At 48.8% G+C, this 19,817-nt stretch overlaps 1 protein-coding gene across 4 annotated transcripts in view; it reads left to right on the plus strand.

Moving 5' to 3' along the window:
* Positions 1 to 4,209, plus strand: part of RGS9 (regulator of G protein signaling 9) — a 64,319-nt gene extending 60,110 nt beyond the window's left edge. For all 4 annotated transcript variants that reach the window (XM_025889987.2, XM_025889986.2, XM_073883229.1 and 1 more), the window contains 2 exons: positions 1,750 to 2,228; positions 3,788 to 4,209. In XM_025889987.2, the coding sequence (XP_025745772.2) occupies positions 1,750 to 2,228; positions 3,788 to 3,938 (630 nt within the window). In that variant the 3' untranslated portion in view covers positions 3,939 to 4,209. The remainder of the gene's footprint in view (positions 1 to 1,749; positions 2,229 to 3,787) is intronic.
* Positions 4,210 to 19,817: the final 15,608 nt, after the last annotated feature.

Here is a 19,817-nt window from a genome sequence, read left to right on the forward strand (position 1 = left end):
CCCATAGAAGGACAGAGTCAGAAGCACAGTGCAGGGCTCCTCAAACTCACTGGGCATGATAACAAAACCGTGACCTCGGGTGTCTGGTAGAAGATGCTTTCCCTCACTTGTACCCCCTGAGAGTCTCCTTCAGTGGGTCTGGCTGGGGCTGGGATCTGCACTTGCAGCAGACACCCGGGGTGATTCTGAGGTGGGCTAATATGCAGGCCCCCCTTGGGACGTGCGACTCGTTGTTACACGTGTGAACTCTGCAGCCCACGAGCCTGGTTTCCAAGCCTGCCCCACCGTCCCCAGTGGCCTGTCCTTGGGGCTCGCTTTTTGAAGCATTAGTTTTCTCATCTGTAAAATGGGCATAATGAGAGTTGGTCACCTCACCGAGTGGCTCCGGGAAGGAAGTGCAATGATCCATGAAAAGTGCTCAGCCCAGAACCTCGTATTTGCTAATTCTCACTGCATATGAACAATGCCAGTTATGATGAGTCTGTTTGCCCTGGGGCCCCAGGTCTGGGCCTTGGCTCTGGTTGGTTGGCCTGTGGGTGTCGGAGCAGAGGAACAGAATCAGCGACTCCCAGCTGCTGTTTCAGGATGGAATGGAGCTGGAGCTTCGGGGAGCTGGTGGGGGAGAATGGAGACCGTCCCCCTGCCCCTCCCCGTGGCAAAGACTTCTGTGGCCTCCTGGCTTTTCTTTTCCTTCAAAAACTGTCCTTGGCTATGCCTGCCCTTTCCTCTTCAGGTTGGGATCGGCTCACTCAGGTGACCTGGAAATCAGGCCACGCCCCAAGGAAGCCAGCAGCCTCCAGCTCAGCGACTGGAGCTGCCCTCCTGGGGCCCTGGGGCAGTGCTCCGGCCCCAGGGGCAGGCAGGCTTCTCTAAGCCGGGCGTCTGCGTGGCCGTGCCAGGTTCCAAGAGGGTTTGTTGTTCACTGACGTCAGAGGCAGTGTCGCCCCAACTGTGCCAGAGGGTGCCCCTTCCCCGCCAGGACCAGCACACCCTCTAGCTGGGTTTCGGTGTGGTGCGAGGCCACAGCCGGCCTTCAGGAGGGGGCCTGACAAACTGGGCTGATGGCCCCTTGGAGGCCCATCTGTGGAGGAAAGGGACAGCAGAGAGCCTCCCTGAAAATTCCAGTTTTAACTTTGTCAGCTCAGACAAAGCTCTCTTGGGCGTCTTTGCAAGAAAACTGCCTGGCCCAGGATTCCTGCCCCCCTGCTCCCTGACTCTGGGGCCGCGGGAGCCCAGGGAGGTTGAGAGTCTTTCCCTTTTCTGCTGACATGTCCAGGCTCCACACTCAGCCTTTCTTTCCGGCCACCCTGCTCTGCTGCAGGAGGCACGGGCCAGTGCCAGGGCTGGGCCATCCCCAAGGGATGGCCAGTGGGACATGGGCCGGGGCTCAGGACCAGGTGGGTGGTCTCAAGCCTGGCAGAGTCAGTGGGGCACACGTGGGTCTTCTGGTATCACGTCCACTGCTCTGTTACACGTGTCTAGATGCCTCCAGTCCTCAGTCTGGGAACCAGGGATGGAGGAGGGATGACATGGCATGTAGTGGGTACTAAGCATCGTTCGCTGGGGGATGGGAGTTGAGGGGCAATTGGAAATCCAGCTGGCCATGCCACAGCACTCCAGGCCCAGAGGAAGGTCAGTCTGGGATGCAACTGCCCAGCTCCGGGCACCGGAAAGGGGCTAAGTTAGCAGAGGGCCCCCGTCCATCAGCCCACGCCACTCACTCTGAGCTCTCTCTTTCCTTCCCTGCAGCCGGGCCAGCACACTGCTCCCAGTCCTCACCTGGCCGTGTACACCGGGACCTGCGTGCCCCCTTCTCCTTCCAGCCCCTTCTCCCCATCCTGCCGCTCCCCCAGGAGGCCCTTCCCCTCACCGGGCCGCTTCATCCGGAGGCCCAGCAGCGCCATCTGCCCCTCGCCCATTAGGGTGGCCTTGGAGAGCTCTGAGCAGAAGGGGGAGGCCAGCGGATCCAGTGCCTGCCCCGGGCCCTCCGACACTGACAGGAGCGAGGCCTCAGCCGCCGAGCACCCCTGGCCCCGGCCCCAGCCCAAGTCCCCGCCCAAGGCCCGCATGGCTCTGTCCTTCAGCAGGTTTCTGAGACGGGGCTGTTTAGCTTCCCCCGTCTTTGCCAGGCTCTCACCCAAGTGCCCCCCTGTGTCCCACGGGAAGGTGCAGCCCCTGGGGGATGCGGGCCAGCAGCTGCCACGACTGAAATCCAGGCGAGTAGCGAAGTAAGAAGCAGAAGGGATTGTGCTGTGTGTGTGCATGCATGTGTGCACATGTCTGTGGGTGTGCACACACGTTTCTGTGTGAGCATGCATGTGTGCACATATGCCTGTGTGTACGTGTGCACCTTTGCACATTTGCCTGTATGTGTATGTGTGTGTGCATGCATGTTTCTCTGTGTGAGTGTGCGTGTGTGCACACATATCGGTGGGCACATGAGTGTGCATGTGTGTGCATGTATGTCTGTGGTGGGTACCGGGGCTGTGTGGCTTGAACATGGTCTGGAACTGGGGGCTGGTGGGTTGGGTAATGAGGATTCTAGGCTAGCAGACACGAAAGCAGGCTACTCAGCCTCTGGATAGTTTCCAGAAACTCGGTGTTGTCCCCCCCTGCTTCCTGAGAAAGAAAAGGAACCTGTGTCTTTCTTTTCCATCTTGTTCCTCCTTCTGTGCCGCCCCCACCCTGCCTCATCCCCTGAATGTTAGTCTAATGAACCCATTGCGCCTTTAAAGGGCAGGAAGGCTCAGTGGCGGCCATGGGAACCACAGGGGGTGGGGGCTCCAGTCCCCTCCCTGTCTGAGGTGCCCTCACCTCGCCTCGCCACCCCCACCCCTGCATTCACCTGCAGACTCCCAGAGGGGCTTGCAGGGACCCCTGCTTCCACAGTCGTTCCTGTGAAAACCACAGTACCCAATCTCTTCCGACAGGTGGCCCTCTCGACTCCATTTTGGGTGGTGCCACAAGCCTGATTTCTGAGAACCCCAAGTGCCCTGAGGCACCTTACCCGGTGCAGAACACTCTGAGGGGTGCTCGATAGCTCCCAGACCAGTGGAAGAAAGGAAAGTTGTAGACAATGCAAAACAGAGAACCAGCCCCCACCTTTATTTGGTTTTGGGGAGACAGTCAGGAGTATCCCTGCACCAAGCAAACTACTCCTGTGTTTGGCCTTGCCTGGTGCGAGAAAGGAACGCTCCCTGCAGAGATCTCAGGTTGCCATGGATACCTGAGTATTCCCCCGCCTCTGCCTCGCAGTGTGCTTGGGGGACAGCAGGGGGCAGAGGTGATTACTTCTCTGCTGCCTCTGTCAGTCGGGGCAGGAGGAAGGCGGGTGGGGATCAGAGGGTGAGCCTGTCTATCGATTCTTCCCAACTAACCCTGCTCAGGGAATGTTCTAGCTTCGCGGCCACTGCCATGCCCCATACATGGGCTTGGGGCTTTTAAGAGGCTCTTGGCTGAGGGGCTACCTCTTCATCAGAAGGCAGTCTAACTAGATTGAGGATTAAGCGCAGGCTTGTCCTAAAGGGACATCCTGAACTCACCAAAACCATAAAAATTCAGGCCCCTCAAAAATGAAGATAAAGCGTCTTTTGACTCCGCCTTAATTCAGCAGAAAAATATGAGTCCCTTGCTACCGCCAGTTACAGAGATCCACCGAACCATTTGCTGCGCACAAAGCTTTTGGCAAATACACCTGCGAGTCACCCTTCTCTGGGGATGTCAGGGTAAGGTGAGGATTTGGTGTCCTTCCTGTCCCTATGCACTTGCTTTCCTTTTGTGCCTGAAGCTTTTTCCAGATCAAAATGGATGTGCCTACGCAGAGTGGAACCTGCCTGATGGACTCAGAGGACGCTGGGGCAGGAGACGCGGGTGACCAGGCCATAGAAAAGGAGGTCATCTGCCCCTGGGAGAGCCTGGCCGAGGCGAAAGCTACCTGAGCCGGGGGCCCTGGACGAAGAAGACGCTCCTGGCAGACCCTGCCAGAGGGGGCCGTGGGCATGCCTGCTCTCGAACCAGAGTCCATTACGATCACATTTGGGGGCCAGAGAGACAAGATGGGATGGATTATGGGGAGGTGTGCACTGGCTGGGGTCCTGATGGCCAGTTCCTACCCTTCCCCCTGACCTTCCCTCCCTTGGGCAGAAGAAAGGCATGTGGACCAGACAACTTTACTTGCTGCCTTAAAACCGATAAAAGGTTAACTTGTAAGAGTCTTTTGGATTGGAATGTTAGTGTGTGCCTGGTTTTATTAGTTAGGAGCTGTTACTTACGAGTTTATGTGTTAAACTCATTTCTTCTTTGGTTTTAGGGACAAAGGGACACTGAGTCACTTCTAAGAACTCCCTCCCTGTCTAAATTGGTTTCTACATGTCACTTTTATCAATGGAGCTCCCCATAGTATGGCACCATTCAGGAAGGAGGTGTTGGGGAAAAGCATCTTTCTAGAATGCCAGGTGTGTTGTTCAGATCCACCAAGAAGTAGAAACAAGAGGGGAGTAGATGGGCAAGGGATTTTTTGGGGGAAACACCTATGAAGGATAAAGAGCGGGAGCTGAAGAAGAAGAGGGTGAGGGCCTCTGGACCATGTGCAGGGCTGGCCTCTGGGGAAGGAGGAGCAGGTAGGGAGAGTCTCAGATGGCAGTGCAGTTCCAAGAAAGTTTTGGCCACACCACTGGGGTGTCCCTGAGGCAAAGTCACATTGGAGGGGTCCTGTGTCTGGCAGGAATGGTTCTGCCTTAAGATCTCCACATGCAAGGTCACTGGCTGGTGACCCCTGGGGAGATGCTTGGCCCTGGCACAGACACACTGGTGGCCCTCGGTCCCTATGCTCCCTGCGGCAGGGGACCTGAGCACACATGTTCCTGTAGGCTGCATGTAACCCAGTAGGCTCCCCTGGAGGTGGTGCCCCCACCCTCTTCTCCTAGTCGTTATTCCACAAGTATTTGTTGAGCACCTACTATGTGCCACGCCCTGTGCTAGGCCCTGGGGTTGCAGCTGTGGGTAAGACTCCTGGCCTCCTGGAATTCGTCTTGATCAGTTGTTCTCAACCAGGGACAGCTTTGCCCCTAGCGGACACTGAGCAGTGTCTTGAGATGTTTTTGGGTGTTAAGACCGGTGCGGGAAATGCTACCGGCATCCAGTAGGTAGAGGGCAAGGATGCTGCTAAAGTTCCACAAAGCACAGGATAGTCCCCTACCCAGCCACAAACAAAAGATGATCTTGTCCAAAATATCAGGTGCCCTTGCTGAGAAATCCTAGAATAGAGATTACAGGTTAGGCCTTGTGTTGCTGGCCATGTGCCCCTTGTCATTGGTTTCTGCTCAGAGCCCTGAAGTATTAGATGAAGGGGTCTTGCTGGGATTATGATTGGATTAAACAGTGGGTTGAGATTAAGGGCTACATGGTAAGAAAAACAAAACAAACAGAAAAGAAAAACAAAACAACAAAACAAAAACATTTCTTAAAAGTTGCATGGGAAGTTCTCACAGGAAAAAAAAATTCGAATGGGTTGCCAAACCACTCATCATGCCCGTCCCCCTAATCCCCAGCTTCATCAGATTTCAATTAGTAGATCAAAGCCCCTCACTTGCTTTGAACGTTGGACAACTTACCTTATTGAGCCCATAAATCCTGCAGCTACTGAGTCATCTGTCCTGATACTTCTAGAGATGAATGGTGGCTAGGTGCACGGCCAAAACCAGGACTTGCCAACCATGCAGGGAGACCCAGATGATTTTATACTGAAAGAGCCTATCATTTTACATTCTATGGAACCCACTCCTTGGGGCTCAAGAGTCACTCATTCAGGGGTAAGGAAATTTTCTTGCAGAGAGTACACAGAATGGGCTGGATCTGTGCCCAGACTTGCACCCTATAGCAATGGGTTTCCACTCCTTAAGCCCCCAGGGTCCTAAAGAGAAACCAAGCCCACCTGGATCTTCAGCATCAACTACTGGAGGCTACAGGATTTGCTGATTGGATTAGGTGAGGTCCAGACTCAAGGGCAGTAACAAAGAGACCCCAGAAGGAAGGAAGGGGTTCAAACATGAAGGAGTTTTTGACTCTGTCACATAACTGCCCAAAGGCGGTAGGCAGACTATGGTGAGCAGATTCCAGGGAAGAGAGGAAATCTAAGGGCTCCACCCAACCCCTAGTCACTGGCATGGCTTATTCACCTTGTCTGGATATTAGAATCTGCTGGAACCTTGAAAGATCTCGATGCTCAGGCCACACCCAGTCCAATCAAGTCAGAGTCTCTGGAGGTGGAGCCTTGGCATCAAGATTTTTAAAGAAACTTTCCCAGATGATTCCCATGTCCAGACAAGGTTGGGAACCACCAGGCTGGGGTAGTGATTGAAATTGGTTCATGGCCCCCACATCCATGTTCATGCTCAGAGAGACAATAGGAAAAAAGAAAGTGGTGGGGTCTTAAGTTCACAACCTAGAAGTAGTAGCTGCCGTTTCCACTCACATCCCATTGGTCTGTACTTGTTCACGTGGCCACGCCTAGCCGAAGGGATGCTGGGAAATGTAGCCTCCTGTTAGGCCAGCTTGTCACTAGGTAAGCTTCTGGAGATTCCAACAGTAGGAAGGAAGATGGGTAGGACGGATATTGGTGGAATTTAGTCTTTCCCCCACTATTACACAGTCTTGGTGGAAGAAGTGGAAAGTGTGTGGTGGAAAAGGGCAGAAAGTAGGAGGTGGGGCAAGAGAAGCTGAGAGTGGCTGATCCGTTTGTGTTTGGCCAAATCTTGGGTCAATATCTACAAAATGCCTCTTCTCTATTCCGTGGCTGGGTGGCTTTGCCTTCATTCAGAATGAATACCAAACCCCAGGTGAGGTGCTAAGAGTGCAGCTGATTCTCTCATGGAATTCTGTTATTGCTCAGAGGCAAGCTGGGGAAGTCAGATCTACAGGTCACTGGTAGACACAAGATTACCCCTACCCTGCCCCTTCCCAGTGTGGGACAGCTCCTCGATTCCTTTATCTTCGAGCTTGGGGCTGCTAACTCGACCGTCTTCATGGGGTTATTTGAAGACACATAAAATGCAATGATACATATAAAACTTTTTGCCTGTTCAGAACTTTATAGGGGGCAAGAAGGAAACAACTTTATCCACCACCCATTCCCACCCACCTCTCCCTCCCTGTAAACCTACACTGTGAGTTAGTTTGGTTTTCCAACCCTGGCTGAAAGCTCTGGCAAGTCCCATAACTTTCCTGATCCCTTCCAGTTAATAAATCCTCCAAGCACTGTCAGTGACAAGAACCATCTCAATGTAGCTCTGTCCGCATGCAGTTCAGATGTTAGTGTAATGAGCAAAACTCAGAACTTCATCCAGAGGTAAAGTTCCTTCCCTCCTCCCCTTGAATTGAGCCAGGTTGGGGAAGGGGGTCAGCTTCTTCTCTCTTTCCTGTCTTGCTCTGCTTTTCTTCTTCCCCACTCACCATGTAGCCCGTGGCTCCTGGAGGGGTGGGCTGGCGAGCCAGGAAGTTCTTAGTTGACAGACACAAAAAGCATCGGTCATGGTGCTTGCTGGGATTCACCCGCAGGCTCTTCCTTAGCTGGGGTTTTCTTGGATTCTTGGGGTCTTCTGGTCCCTTCCTTGGTCAGAAGGGACCACGAGTCTCCTCCAGCCGGCTGCATGAGGAATTCATCCCATGGTCCACATCTCGGCTGTGATTACATCCCCTGTTGCTGGGGCAAGAGTCAAATGACTGTGCGCCAGCCCCCTTCTGTGTAGACCCTTCAGACCCTGGCATCCTTGCCCCAGTCGGGCAGCCCTGCCCTTTTTCCTCTCCTCTCTGTTGCGTGGCTTTACCTGATCTCAGCTTTCTTCTGGTTCTTTCCCTCTCACTCTGACTGCCCAAGTCAAGCCCTCTAAGTGACTCATAAAACTCCTTTCTTAGCTTAATAGCCAAGGACCCTCTTCCCCAGGGAGTGGGTTTGCAAGAATGACTTTGGACCACCCCTGTGGTAGTCCTGCCCACGTGTCCAGCACTTCACTGGGACCTGGTTGGCCAGTGGTTGGCACCTACCGTTTTCTTCTTGGCCTTTGGGGCCACAGCAGAAATGGAGACAGAACGAATCCTATTTTAACATTCCATTTTATTTGTCACACTTTCACGAGCAGAGCAATGTCTTTGGGAGTCCTAAGGTGGTTGTGCCTTTGCCTTCTGGGGAGGGGACCCTTGGTGGCTTGTGTGAAGCTATGAATGCGTTGAGCCTGAGAAGAGACAGTGCTGCCCCTTGCTTCTTTGCTAGGAAAGAAAAGAAGAAATATCTTTAAGGAGTCTGTACCAGCCAAGTACTGCAGGGTCCCCGGGTGCAGAGAAGGTGAGCAGGGGAGGGTCAGAGGATGTGGGATCTCCACTCACCTCGGCCTCAGAGGCCCGGCCCTCTGCTCTGGGCACCATCTCCTCACACTTCACCAGAAGAGGGAGTCCACGGCTCACAGATCCCTAAAGAGAGGTGGCTGAGATTTCCCCTCAGCAATCCAGAGCCCAGCATTGGAGAAGTCAGAGGGGTCTTGGAGAGAGGTACAGACTGGGGGCGGCGGGGGGGGGGTGTGTGCTCGGGGCAGCAGGAGGGACTGGGCCTCCCCTATGAGCTTTGTTCTCTTGTCCCCAGCCCTAGAGCCCCTGGAACTGGCAGAGGTGGGGACCTTGCGAGAGAAGCTTCTTGCTCACTGCTCTTGGCTGTTCCTCCCCACCACCCCCCGCAGGGTTCTCCAGGATGCCGTGCTCTGGTGGGGACGAGGGCTGATGCTCTGTTCCTACTGACTTTGGGTGTGGGTTGACATTCTGCAGGAAAGTCCCACAGAAAGAGACTCTCTCCCTTGCTCACAGACCAGTGATAGAATTCCACTTTTTGAGGGACTTCTTTGTGCAAATCTCTGCCCCGTAGGACTGGGAGCTGATGGGGCCTCATTCAGGGTCTGCTTCCTGGCCCCAGTGATCTGTCAGCCCCTCTGTTAAGCAGGTGAAGATGGAAGCCTGGGACAGGCAGAGGGGCCACAGCATGGTGATATTTAGGGCAAATGCATGGTATCAGAAAACACGGTTTTCAACTTCTCTGCTGATGGGAGGGACCTGTGTGTGGCCATATGACAAGGGTCCAAGGGAGGAGCAGGTTCCTTTGCTTCTCACACAGTGGAACAAGGGTATTTAAAGGTCCCTGTGAGTAGGAAGGGTATAGTAGGGATAGCCGGCTTGGTGTATCAGCACCCATCACATCCAAGAGGGAGAGGAGTCCTGCCATGTGCAGAGAAGTGTGTGTGTTCACTTAGGTGGGACCACATGTGTTCACCGTGGGCCGTGGGTGCATGGAACATCTGTGTGGTGCATGCAGGGGATGCTGTGGATGGGGGGCTGATGCCGGCTACGGAGGCCACACTACGAGCATCCCAGCACAGCAGTCACTCGACGGTGAACTTGGAGATCATGGTACATGTGGAAAGCACCACAAGAATGTTCTTGAGAAACTAGATGTTTATGAAGAATGCCTATCTCCCTGACCCAAACATTCAGGGAGAGGTGGGCACAGTGTGTTAGACCAGGGGCCTGGGGTGCAGTGAGGTTCAGCGGACAGGGTCAAGGCCATGCTCTGGACTGGTCCCAGCACATTTACAGTGGGTCTCTTCTTGGAATCTTCCAGCTTTGGTAACCCCTGTTTCTCCTCCTCAACTCTCCATCTAAGGGAGTTAGGGATCTGGACAGCCCTGGTTCACAGGCTGGCATCTAAAGACTCACCCCATGAGTTCCTGCTTGAATTTTATCCTCAACTACAGAGCTGTTGGAGGACAGCACCACTAGCCTCATTTGAAGATGTGACTTCCCACTTACATCTGGTAGAAACACTACCATTGACGTCTAGTGCACTTGATTTTCTTTCTCTCTGTGTGTTATATTTAAAGTTTGGAATTAAAAATATGCCCAGAATTAACTCATGTCTACATTTTGCCCTAATTACTTGTGATGTGTTAAAAAATCAAGGCATCTGTCAGCAATTTTTTTCAGTAAGTATTTGTTATTAAATATTTTAGAGCTTGCAGGTTACATTTGATTTCTGTCACACATTCTTCTTTAAAAAAAAAAACATAAAAAATGTAAAATCTTGGAGGACCTGGATGGCTCAGTTGGTCGAGTGTCCAACTTTTGATCTCAGTTCAGGTCTCAATCTCAGTGTCATGTGTCATGAGTTCAGGCCCCGCATTGGGCTCCATACTGGGTGTGGAGCCTACTTAAAAAAAATAAATAAATAAAAAGTAAAATCTTTCTATACCTGACAAGGAGTTAATATTCAGAATGTGTAAAGAACTCCTACAGCTCAACAACAAAAATACCTCCAACCTGATGAAAAAATGAGCAAAGGACTTGAATAGATATTTCTCCAAAGAAGATACACAAATGTACAGTAAACATATGAAAAGATGCTTTAATATCACAGATCTGTAGGTAAATGCAAATTAAGACCACAGTGAGTTACCACTTCACATCAATTAGGATGGCTACTGTCAAATAAACCCCCAAACCACAAGTGTTGGCAAGGCTGTGGAGAATCTGGAGCCCTTGTGTGCTGCTGGTGGGGCATAAAATGGCGCAGCCACCAGGCGCCTAGGTGGCTCAGTCAGTTGGGAGGCTCAGTCGGTTGGGCGTCAGCCTTTGGTTCAGGTCATGATCCCAGGGTCCTGGGTTCGAGCCCCACATCGGGCTCCCTGCTCAGGGGGGAGTCTGCTTCTCCCCCTTCCTCCACCCCTCCCCCTCCACTCATGCTCTCTCTATCTCTCTCTGTCAAATGAATAAATAAAACCTTAAAAAAATGGTGCAGTCACTATGGAAAACAGTATGGCAGTTCTCAAAAAGTTAAAACCAGCATCACTATAGGATCCAGCAAGAAAAAAATACTGTATGAGTCCACTTATGTGAAGTCCCTAGAGTAGTCAGATTCACAAAAACAGAAAGTAAAGTTGGGGTTTGCCAGGGGCTGGGGGACGAGGGGTTGGGAAGTTATTGTTTCAAAACCTCCCATTATTAAGCAATCATTGTTTAACCGAGCTTCGGTTTGGGAAGCTGAGAAAGTTGCAGAGATGGATGGTGGTAACAGGTGTTTAACAATGTGACTGTACTTTCCACCATGAAACGGTACACTTAGGAATGGTTAAAGTAATGTTTATGTCATCTATATTTTACCACAATAAAAAATATAAACAGTGTTCCTACCCTAGGACTATCTAAAAACAGGCTGCTGACTGGATTTAGCTCCAGGGTCAAAGCTTGCCAACCTTTGTTCTGTGTTATGAGCTTCATTATGGTTTTTTGAAAAATGAGTCATTGTGATTGTTAGTATTGTGTATTATGGTGAATGCTTATGTAGCTTCAGCTTCACATTTACCCAGCTCTTTGCTCACCTCTGCCCCTAGTGCCCTACTTTTCCCTTTCAAGTCCTGTTTTCTTTGTACTGAAGTGCATCTTTAGTGATTCTTTAACTGATGGCTCAGAGAAGCAAATTGAGTTTTCTGCTCGAAAATGTGCCCTATTCTTATCTTTCTCATTACTATTAAATGATTGTTTGCCTGAATAAAGAAGGATGGGTTGAGGAACACCTATCTGGCGGGCTTAGTCGGTGGATTACGTGATTCTTGGTCTCAGGGTTGTGAGTTCAAGCCCTGCATTGGGTGTAGAGCTTGCTTTAAAAAAAAAAAAGGGTAAGAGTAATTTCTAAGAGTAATTTCCCCTCTGCACTTCAGATATTATATCATCATCTGCTGTCCTATCTTGCTGCTGATGAGACATCCAATTGCTGTTATTTTATAGATTTCTTTTCTACTTTGCTTCCGAGCATTGGTCTTTGTCTTGAGCATTCTGCAGTTTTCCTGCAGTGCCTCTAGGTATGGATGGGCTCGTGGGTGTCCTGCTCTGGTGGTGCTTCCTCAGTCTGAGGGCTCAGGTCTGGTTTTCAGTCTCAAGATTCTCAACCATTGTTTGTTCAAATGTTTCTTCCTCCTCCACCTTCTCTCTGTTTCTCTTTTGGCAGCTCCTATTATATGTTTGTTATACCTTGGACTGAAGTCCCTCCTTTTTTCTGAGTCTCCTTTTCCTGTCCTGACCAGCTCTTCTGGGATCCCAGCTTGATGGAGGGGTCTTAGGTCAGATCCTCCAAGTCTCTGGGCCCCAGCAGCCCCCTACTGCTCTTTTTCAGGGCCTTTGTCATTTTTACCTTCATTCAGTATGATTTCCACATTTTGTAACAGGGGAGTCCGTGTTAGCTCAGTTGTCTTGTTGCTGGAACTAGAAGTCCACCCAGGACCTTCTTTTTACCACAACACAGCCACACAGCCACCTCTCTCTCTCTCTCCTATTATTATATACATATATTTCATGTGTGTGTGTGTGTGTGTGTGTATTTCCCTCTTCATTGTAGCTCCATTTTAACAGGGACCTCTGGTTCAAGGAAATGCAACTCCAAACTTAGAATGGTAGACACCAAACGTGTTGTGGATATAATTTGGGGGCAGGGAGATTTACACTCAGTGAATATTTATGAGGTTGACTCTGGGTGTGGCCCTGCCATGAAATGTTTCTTCACTCTCCATCATAAACACACAAATGGATCTATACCATCTGCCTTCAACATTCCATCCATCCATCCATCCATCCATCCAACCATCCAATCATCCATCCAACCATCCAATCATCCATCCAACTAATGGGATCCGCTTGGACCCGCTGATGTGGCATGAAGCTCAACTTAAGCTGAAAACATCTAAACGAACAGCAGACATAGAAAAAAAGATATCTAAACTTTTTTTTTTCCTGTTAAACAATGTCTCTCAAAATCCCCTCTCTGGGAGGTTTACAGTTAGAGAGGAGATGGACCTCTTGCACCTGGATGAGAAGTTACATAAACAAAACCTCACCAAAATTTTCTATTCCTTTCATTCCTTTTGCTTGGTTTCCCTACTTGTTTCTCATTACTTCCCACCATTTGCTTTCCCTTGAAATCCTAACCCCTCTTCCTATTAGGATGATATATAAGCCCTTAACTCTAGCTGTTTGAAGAGACATTTCTTTTTTTCTTTTTTTTTTTTTAGATTTACTTATTTATTTGAGAGAGAGAGAGAGAGAGAGAGAGAGCATGCATGAGCTGGGGTTGGGGGGAGGGGCAGAGAGAGAGAGGGAGAAGGAGAGAAGCAGACTCCCCACTGAGTGTAGAGCCCAGTGCAGGGCTTGATCTCACCACCCTGAGATCGTGACCTGAGCAGACGTCATGAGTCGGCCACTTAACCGACTGAGCCAACCAGGTGCCCCAAGAGCCATTTCTTTGTGTGCTCTCATGCATGTTAATAAACTTAGTCTTTTCTCTGTTACTCTGAGGATTAATCTCTGTTAATTAATCTGTTGGTCTTTCTTTTGTCAGTTAATTTTCAGGTTCCCCCAATCCCTGAACATAAGTTGGTAGAGGGAAAAACTTTTTCTTCTCCTAACATTTCTATCCATCTTTCCTTCCATCCATCCATCCATCCTTCTATCTATCCATCCATCCTTCCATCCATCCATCCATCTTTCCATCCATCCATCCATTCATCCAAGTTTCATCAAGTGCCTACTAGACAATTTGTATGCTGTCATGACTAAAGTTAGGTCCTGCTCTCAAGGATTCATAGTTGAGTTGGAAAGCATACTTTTAAACTAAGAGTCAGAGTACACTGTATTGGCAGGGGGTGCAAGAGCATGACAGCTAGGAGCATATTGCCTGGTGTACCCTACTCTCGTCTGCTGCAGGACAGATCCAGGTCCCACTCTCTCCTAGCCGAGTGACCTAAGCATTTTATTAAAGCCCTCCAAACCTCAGTTCTCTCATCCATAAAATTGAAATCAAGGTAATACCTGCCTTGTACAAGGGTGTGAAGATTATGAGCTAATTTGTGTAAAAAGCTCAGATCAGTGCTTGATGAATATTTGCTATTTTTATATATGAGGTGGTACTGAAGGAAAAAAGAACCTCTAGAAAATCTTATTGGCCCCATAATGTGGCTCTGTGTATATGTTGGGCTAGTGTATGGAAAGTTTTAGTTCCCATGAGGGAATGTGGTAGGAAAGGCCAGGAACATATAAAAATAATCTCAGAACACTCACCTTCAATAAAATGCAACAGAACATGGTGAGATGTTATCCATATGAAAACGAGAGAGTGCAGAATGAAGGAGACATCCACCTCAGTAAGAAGCTGACATAATATATCTTCTGTGATCCAGTTCCTGGAGACCCAAGGAGCAAGGAAGGAGCAGAGCATATTTCAGCCATCAGGGAAACATGGCTACACACCCCAAGAGGACAACGAGCTTTGTACCCAGTAGGGTCCAAACACCTGACACACATCAATAACTTTTATTGTGTTAATTAGACATTAGAACGACCTAGATTGCTGAGTTCTCTGCTTTCCTATAGAGCCCCAGCTCTGGTCCTTCCCTGGGTCAATCCTAAATGTTTTCTCATTCTCCTTGGGCTTCAAGGCAAGGAGATTTTGAAGCATTGTAGTAACATGTCACTCCTGGGATTTTCGGCCAAGCCTCTAGACTACTTGAGGGCATGCCTCTGTCACTATGTCATGGTTGTCATTGAATTTTATTTGTACAGCTCATTACTCTCATCCCAATAAATGTCAACAATGGGAACTCTAAAAAGCAGGAGTCATGACCACAGCCTCATCTTTGTCCAGAGCCCAAGGCAGTGCCTCACTCAGTTTGGGATGTGGGGTGTTGAAGATGTTGGATCATCTATTAAGATAAAAATCTCCTGATTATTCAGCAAATGCCCACTTATATCACTTTGTAAATTAAGGCTAATATTGCGAATCAGTGGCCTTTTTACTACTTTTTTTTCACATCTCTAGTATTTTTGTTGAAACAGGATGAAAAGTCAATGACTTCATAGGAGTTACTGGCCTGAGATTTTTAGTGTCTTTTTTTTTTTCCAGAAAAAAGTCCCTACTGGTAACTTTACTGAAATATTAGTCATACTGGATTAGGGTGGGCCCTGAATCCAAGAGGAGATGACGCACAGGGACACACACTGCCATGTGAAGACAGGCACAGATGGGACCGATGTGGCTGTAAGCCCAGAATTGCTGAGAGTTGCTCAGGCCACCAGAAGCTGGGAGGGCCAAGGAAGGAGCCTCCCCTAGATCCTCCAGACGGGGCTCGGCCCTGCTGACACCTTGGACTTCTGGCCCCCAGAAGTGGGAGAGAATAAATTCCTGTTCTTGTAAGTCATCCAGTTTGTGGCACTTTGTTACAGGAGCTCTCGGAAACTAATACATTATGCTTATAACATGGCTTGGTTTTTCTATAAATGAACATTAAGTTGTTTCCAATTTTTCATGACAACAATGTTGTCACGAACACCGGGTGCATTCCCGGGACAGAAATGAACAAGAGGAAATTGCTGGGTCAAAAAGTGTGCCTGTGTCACAGACCAATCCCCCATGCCAGATTGCCTTTTTAGAAGTCTATAGGCACTTAGATTTCTACCAAGACGAATGTACCAGGGCAATCATTTCCTGAGAGAGCTGATATTGACACTGTGATCATGTCTGTGCTGGTGTTTACTTGGTCAGCAGTGAGACCACGGGGAGTCGAGCACATTCTTCTAGAGCCCAGGGCTCGAGGCTGAGAATGCCAGGGGCTGTGGTCTCCCTGCACCCTCTTAACCCTGGGAAGACGGACAGTGAGGACAACCACAGCCTCCCTGCCTGTCTTCTGGGACGTTCCAGCCTTGCTGGGGCTTTGGCTGTCTGTTTGGTGCCCCCAGTCATTGATCGGTGTCTGGTGTTCAGCTTAATGGGAAGTGAGGGACTCTTTATGATGACCTCAGTTGCAATATACTTTGTGTTGTTTCAGTGTGTGATTTATCTCCTGGAGAGATGCTTACGTCTTCAGGATTGGGTAGTACTTCAGTCATCTTTGTGTGGATGCAAAAGGCAGAGAGGAGCCTGGATTCCTGGAGGGGAGAGAAGCGAGGAGCTATCTTCAGCTTCCGTGTTAGGGTTGTATCCTTGAAGCTGCCGGTGCCCCCATGGCTTTCCCAGCAATGTACTTTATGTCTGGAGACATAAATGTGACCACCACCTTTCCTCCCCATATCAGGTCTCAGGATGTCAGATACCAGCTGAGGCTGTCCTGACCATCGCCCCCCCACAAATCACTCAGGTTCCTCAGGTACACCCTAGACCCTCATTGTGGGGAGCCCCATCCTGAAGAGGCTGGCTCCAGGCTTGGGGAACTAGAAGAGCAGGTTCTGCAGATGACTGCTTAAAATTCACGTTGCCATAGCAGCGTGGCATTAGGCCACTGGGTGCTCTGGCTGCACAGAGCTTTGATCTCAGGGAAGGCAGAGTTTCTTTTTTGCTCTTAAGCTGGTTCTGAGGGGACACTGCCTTGGGGTCAAACTTTGGCTTTGCTCCTGGGCCTGGAGATTGTCCCAGAAGCAGAAAGCCGGGGACAGGAAGACAGAGAACGAGGCTTTCAGAAGTTGGCTAAGCTCTGAGCCTGAGATTCTGGTCTGGGGGAGTTGGCTTGAAACCCTCAGGGCAAGAGATCTCTGGTCTGAAGAGAGAGCAGTTGGATGGGTCTGTACTGAGGGGATGTGCGTGCCCCGCTGGACTTAAGAGGAAAGCACAAACGTGATGATTTGCATGTGTTTTTCATAGCAGAGCTAAGGAAGAGGTAGATGTGGCCTGGCTCAGGGAGTCTCAGCAACACCGATATTTTAAGGATTCATTCAACACACGTTATGAGGACTTACTGTGTGGTTATTGCTGGGGGAGCAAGGATGGCTCCCATGGCTTCCACCCTCAAGAACTTTCCAAGCTATCAGGGCACTAAAACATGCATTAAAATAGTACAAAGCAGAATGATCAATTGCTTAGAGAATACAGAGTTTCAGAGTGGGGAGAATCACCCCACTGGTACCATTGGGGTTTTCATAGGTGAGTTTAGGTTGAACCTTACATGACAAGGAGAGGAAAAGGGAAGCATTCCAGTTGGAGGGGACCATGAGGACAATGGTACGGCAAGGGGAGAGAAAGGGGATGTGCTCAAGAACAGTGAGGATTCCATTTTATTAAAGGAACATAGGAGAAAATGTTATAAACTTAGGTTGGTCCCAGGGCTGAGTTCAGGAGGAGACACTTCAGTTGATAGGCAATGGGGAGCCATGGGGAGCTTTTGAGCCTGGAGATGGCTGACTGGAGCTGCACTTTTGAACAATCAGTCTGGGGGCAGGGATCAAATGGACTGAGAAGTTTTTGAGATCTCCCCAGGACTGCAGCAGGAAGGGGACTGAGCTCTGGTGACAGCAATGAGGTTGGAAAGCACAGTCCAAGGAGCTGAACAGACCTGGAGTGTGACAATGCAGAAAGGACAGGGTGAACTCTGGCTGAGATATGGAACCCAGGGCGCTAGAGAGTGGAGCGGCCATGGGAAGGGACTGGGAAATCAGGCGGGAAGATAAACTCATGACATTTCTTGCACATTTCTCCCCACCTCCTCCACCCATCACATGTGATGAGGGGCATACAGGTGATAATATTATTTTTCCTTCCCTCCTACATATTTATGATCATTTATGTTCCGTCTGTATCTCAGTGGTTCCTAAACCACACCACTAAAAACTTTTTTTTAAAATATTTTATTTATTTATTTGACAGAGAGAGAGAGACAGCGAGAGAGGGAACACAAGCAGGGGGAGTGGGAGAGGGAGAAGCAGGCTTCCCACAGAGCAGGGAACCCGATGCGGGACTCGATCCCAGGACCCTGGGATCATGACCTGAGCAGAAGGCAAACACTTAACTGACTGAGCCACCCAGGCGCCCCACCACTAAAGACTTTTTTATACCCCATTCCACCCACATTTACCAGATTTGAAAGGAGTTAAGAAACGGTGTTTCTTTAGTATTTTCCCATTTTATTAATTAAAAGTTACATATCTCCCAATCAGACCTTCTGATCCTTAGCTCTTCTGATATTTTCAGGTTGCTGCAAGAATTTTCACACTGCTGGAAAATTGGTGTGAGAGATGGAAGGACCGGGGATAAAGCTAGAGGGGTAAGCCAGATCATGAATGCCATTCTAAATATGAGATTTTCCATGAATACAGTGGAAAGCCATCAAAAGATTTCAAATCAAGGATAGGGTACAATTTGCATGTTTGAAATTTCTCTCTAGCAGCGATGTGAAGGGAAAATGGATTAACTGAATTAAGGAAGTGGCAATGGAGAAAAACAAAGATTTGAAAGATGTGTAGGTGGTAGGGTTAACAGGACTTGGGGGACCATTGGGATACAGGAGAGTGAGGGTCAAGGATAAGAAAGCAGTGTTTGGTAGAATTGGATTCAGGTCAGGAATGTGGCAAAGTAAGGTCATGTGGGTTTCCAAAGAAGCAGTCTACACAGAGACAGAGCACTATATGACAGAAGGAATATACGTCTTCAGGGACATTTATTAGCCAGGGTATAAATTCATTAATTCAAATATCAATGCCATAAACAATGATTGGACATTAGATATATAGGAAATTGTCTCTTCCCTTGAGAAACTGAATGTCTCCTTAGGAAGGCAGACATATAAATAAATGTCATTACAATCTACCATAGTAATAAGATATACAAAGTTCATTTTGGTATACTTCCCTCAAGTTAAATTTTTGCATATATAACACTCTCTCAAAAATTTTACTAAATCTTTCTGCTGTCCCTACACCAATATCATATTTTTCTCATTATAGTAGTTTTGTACCATCTTAATCATTCTTTCTAAAAAAAAAAGATTATTTTAGAGAGAGAGAGAGAGAGAGAGAGAGAGCAAGCACAAGCTGGGGGAGGGGCAGAGGGAGAGAGAGAATCTCCAGCATACTCTCTACTGAGTGCAGAGCCCAATCTCAGTATCCTGAGATCATGACCTGAGCTGAAATCAAGAGTCAGATGCCTCACTGACTGAGCCACCCAGGTACCCCTTATTCTTTCTTTCCTCCTTTCTTTTTAAAAATAGATTTATTTATTTTAGAGAGAGAGAGAGAGAGTGAGAAGGGGGTGGAGCAGGGGGAGATGGAGAGAGAGAATCTCCAGCAGACTCCCTGCTGAACCTGGAGCCCACGTGGGGCTTGATCTCACGACCCTGAGACCATGACCTGAGCCGAAATCAAGAGTCAGCCACTTAACAGACTGAGCCAACCAGATATCTCCATTTTCTTTGCTAAAATAATGCAATAATAATAATGCAATAAGAGTTGAGACTGGAGCTAGAAAACAAGAAAAATATTATTTGTAAATAATACAATTATAAATACAGAAAACTCAAAAGAATCACCTAAAGTTACTTAAATCAATTAAGAATTTAGTAAGAGGATTAAAGACAGTAATTCAAAATTCAGTGACTTTCTGGTTTACCAGTGTGGTAGATTTATTATTTGTGTAAAATTTTTCTTTCCTTCCCCATTCTTGCAATGACTTCCCTAGAGTATATACTTCCCTCCCTGTGAACCATGTGATTTGCTTTGACCAATGGGAGTGGGGGAGAAAGTGAGAATGTGCCAACTCCTAGCTGAGGTCCTAAGAAGCACAGCAAGTTTCCAACAAGCTCTCTTGGACCGTCTGCCCTCCAGTCTGAGAAAAGTGTATCCCAGGTGACCCAAGCTCTTTTGGATCATGCCCAGGAATGAAGGCTAGAACTCAGACAAAGCCTGGAGCCCAGTCATGTCACCTAATTCTAGACAAGATCAGACAAATTGCAGCTACAGGGTGTGAAATACATGTTTGC

Source organism: Callorhinus ursinus, unplaced genomic scaffold, assembly GCF_003265705.2.
Source record: "Callorhinus ursinus isolate GAN/ISIS: 27379988/994484 unplaced genomic scaffold, GSC_fseal_2.0 scaffold50, whole genome shotgun sequence".
Taxonomy (NCBI): Eukaryota; Metazoa; Chordata; class Mammalia; order Carnivora; family Otariidae; genus Callorhinus; species Callorhinus ursinus.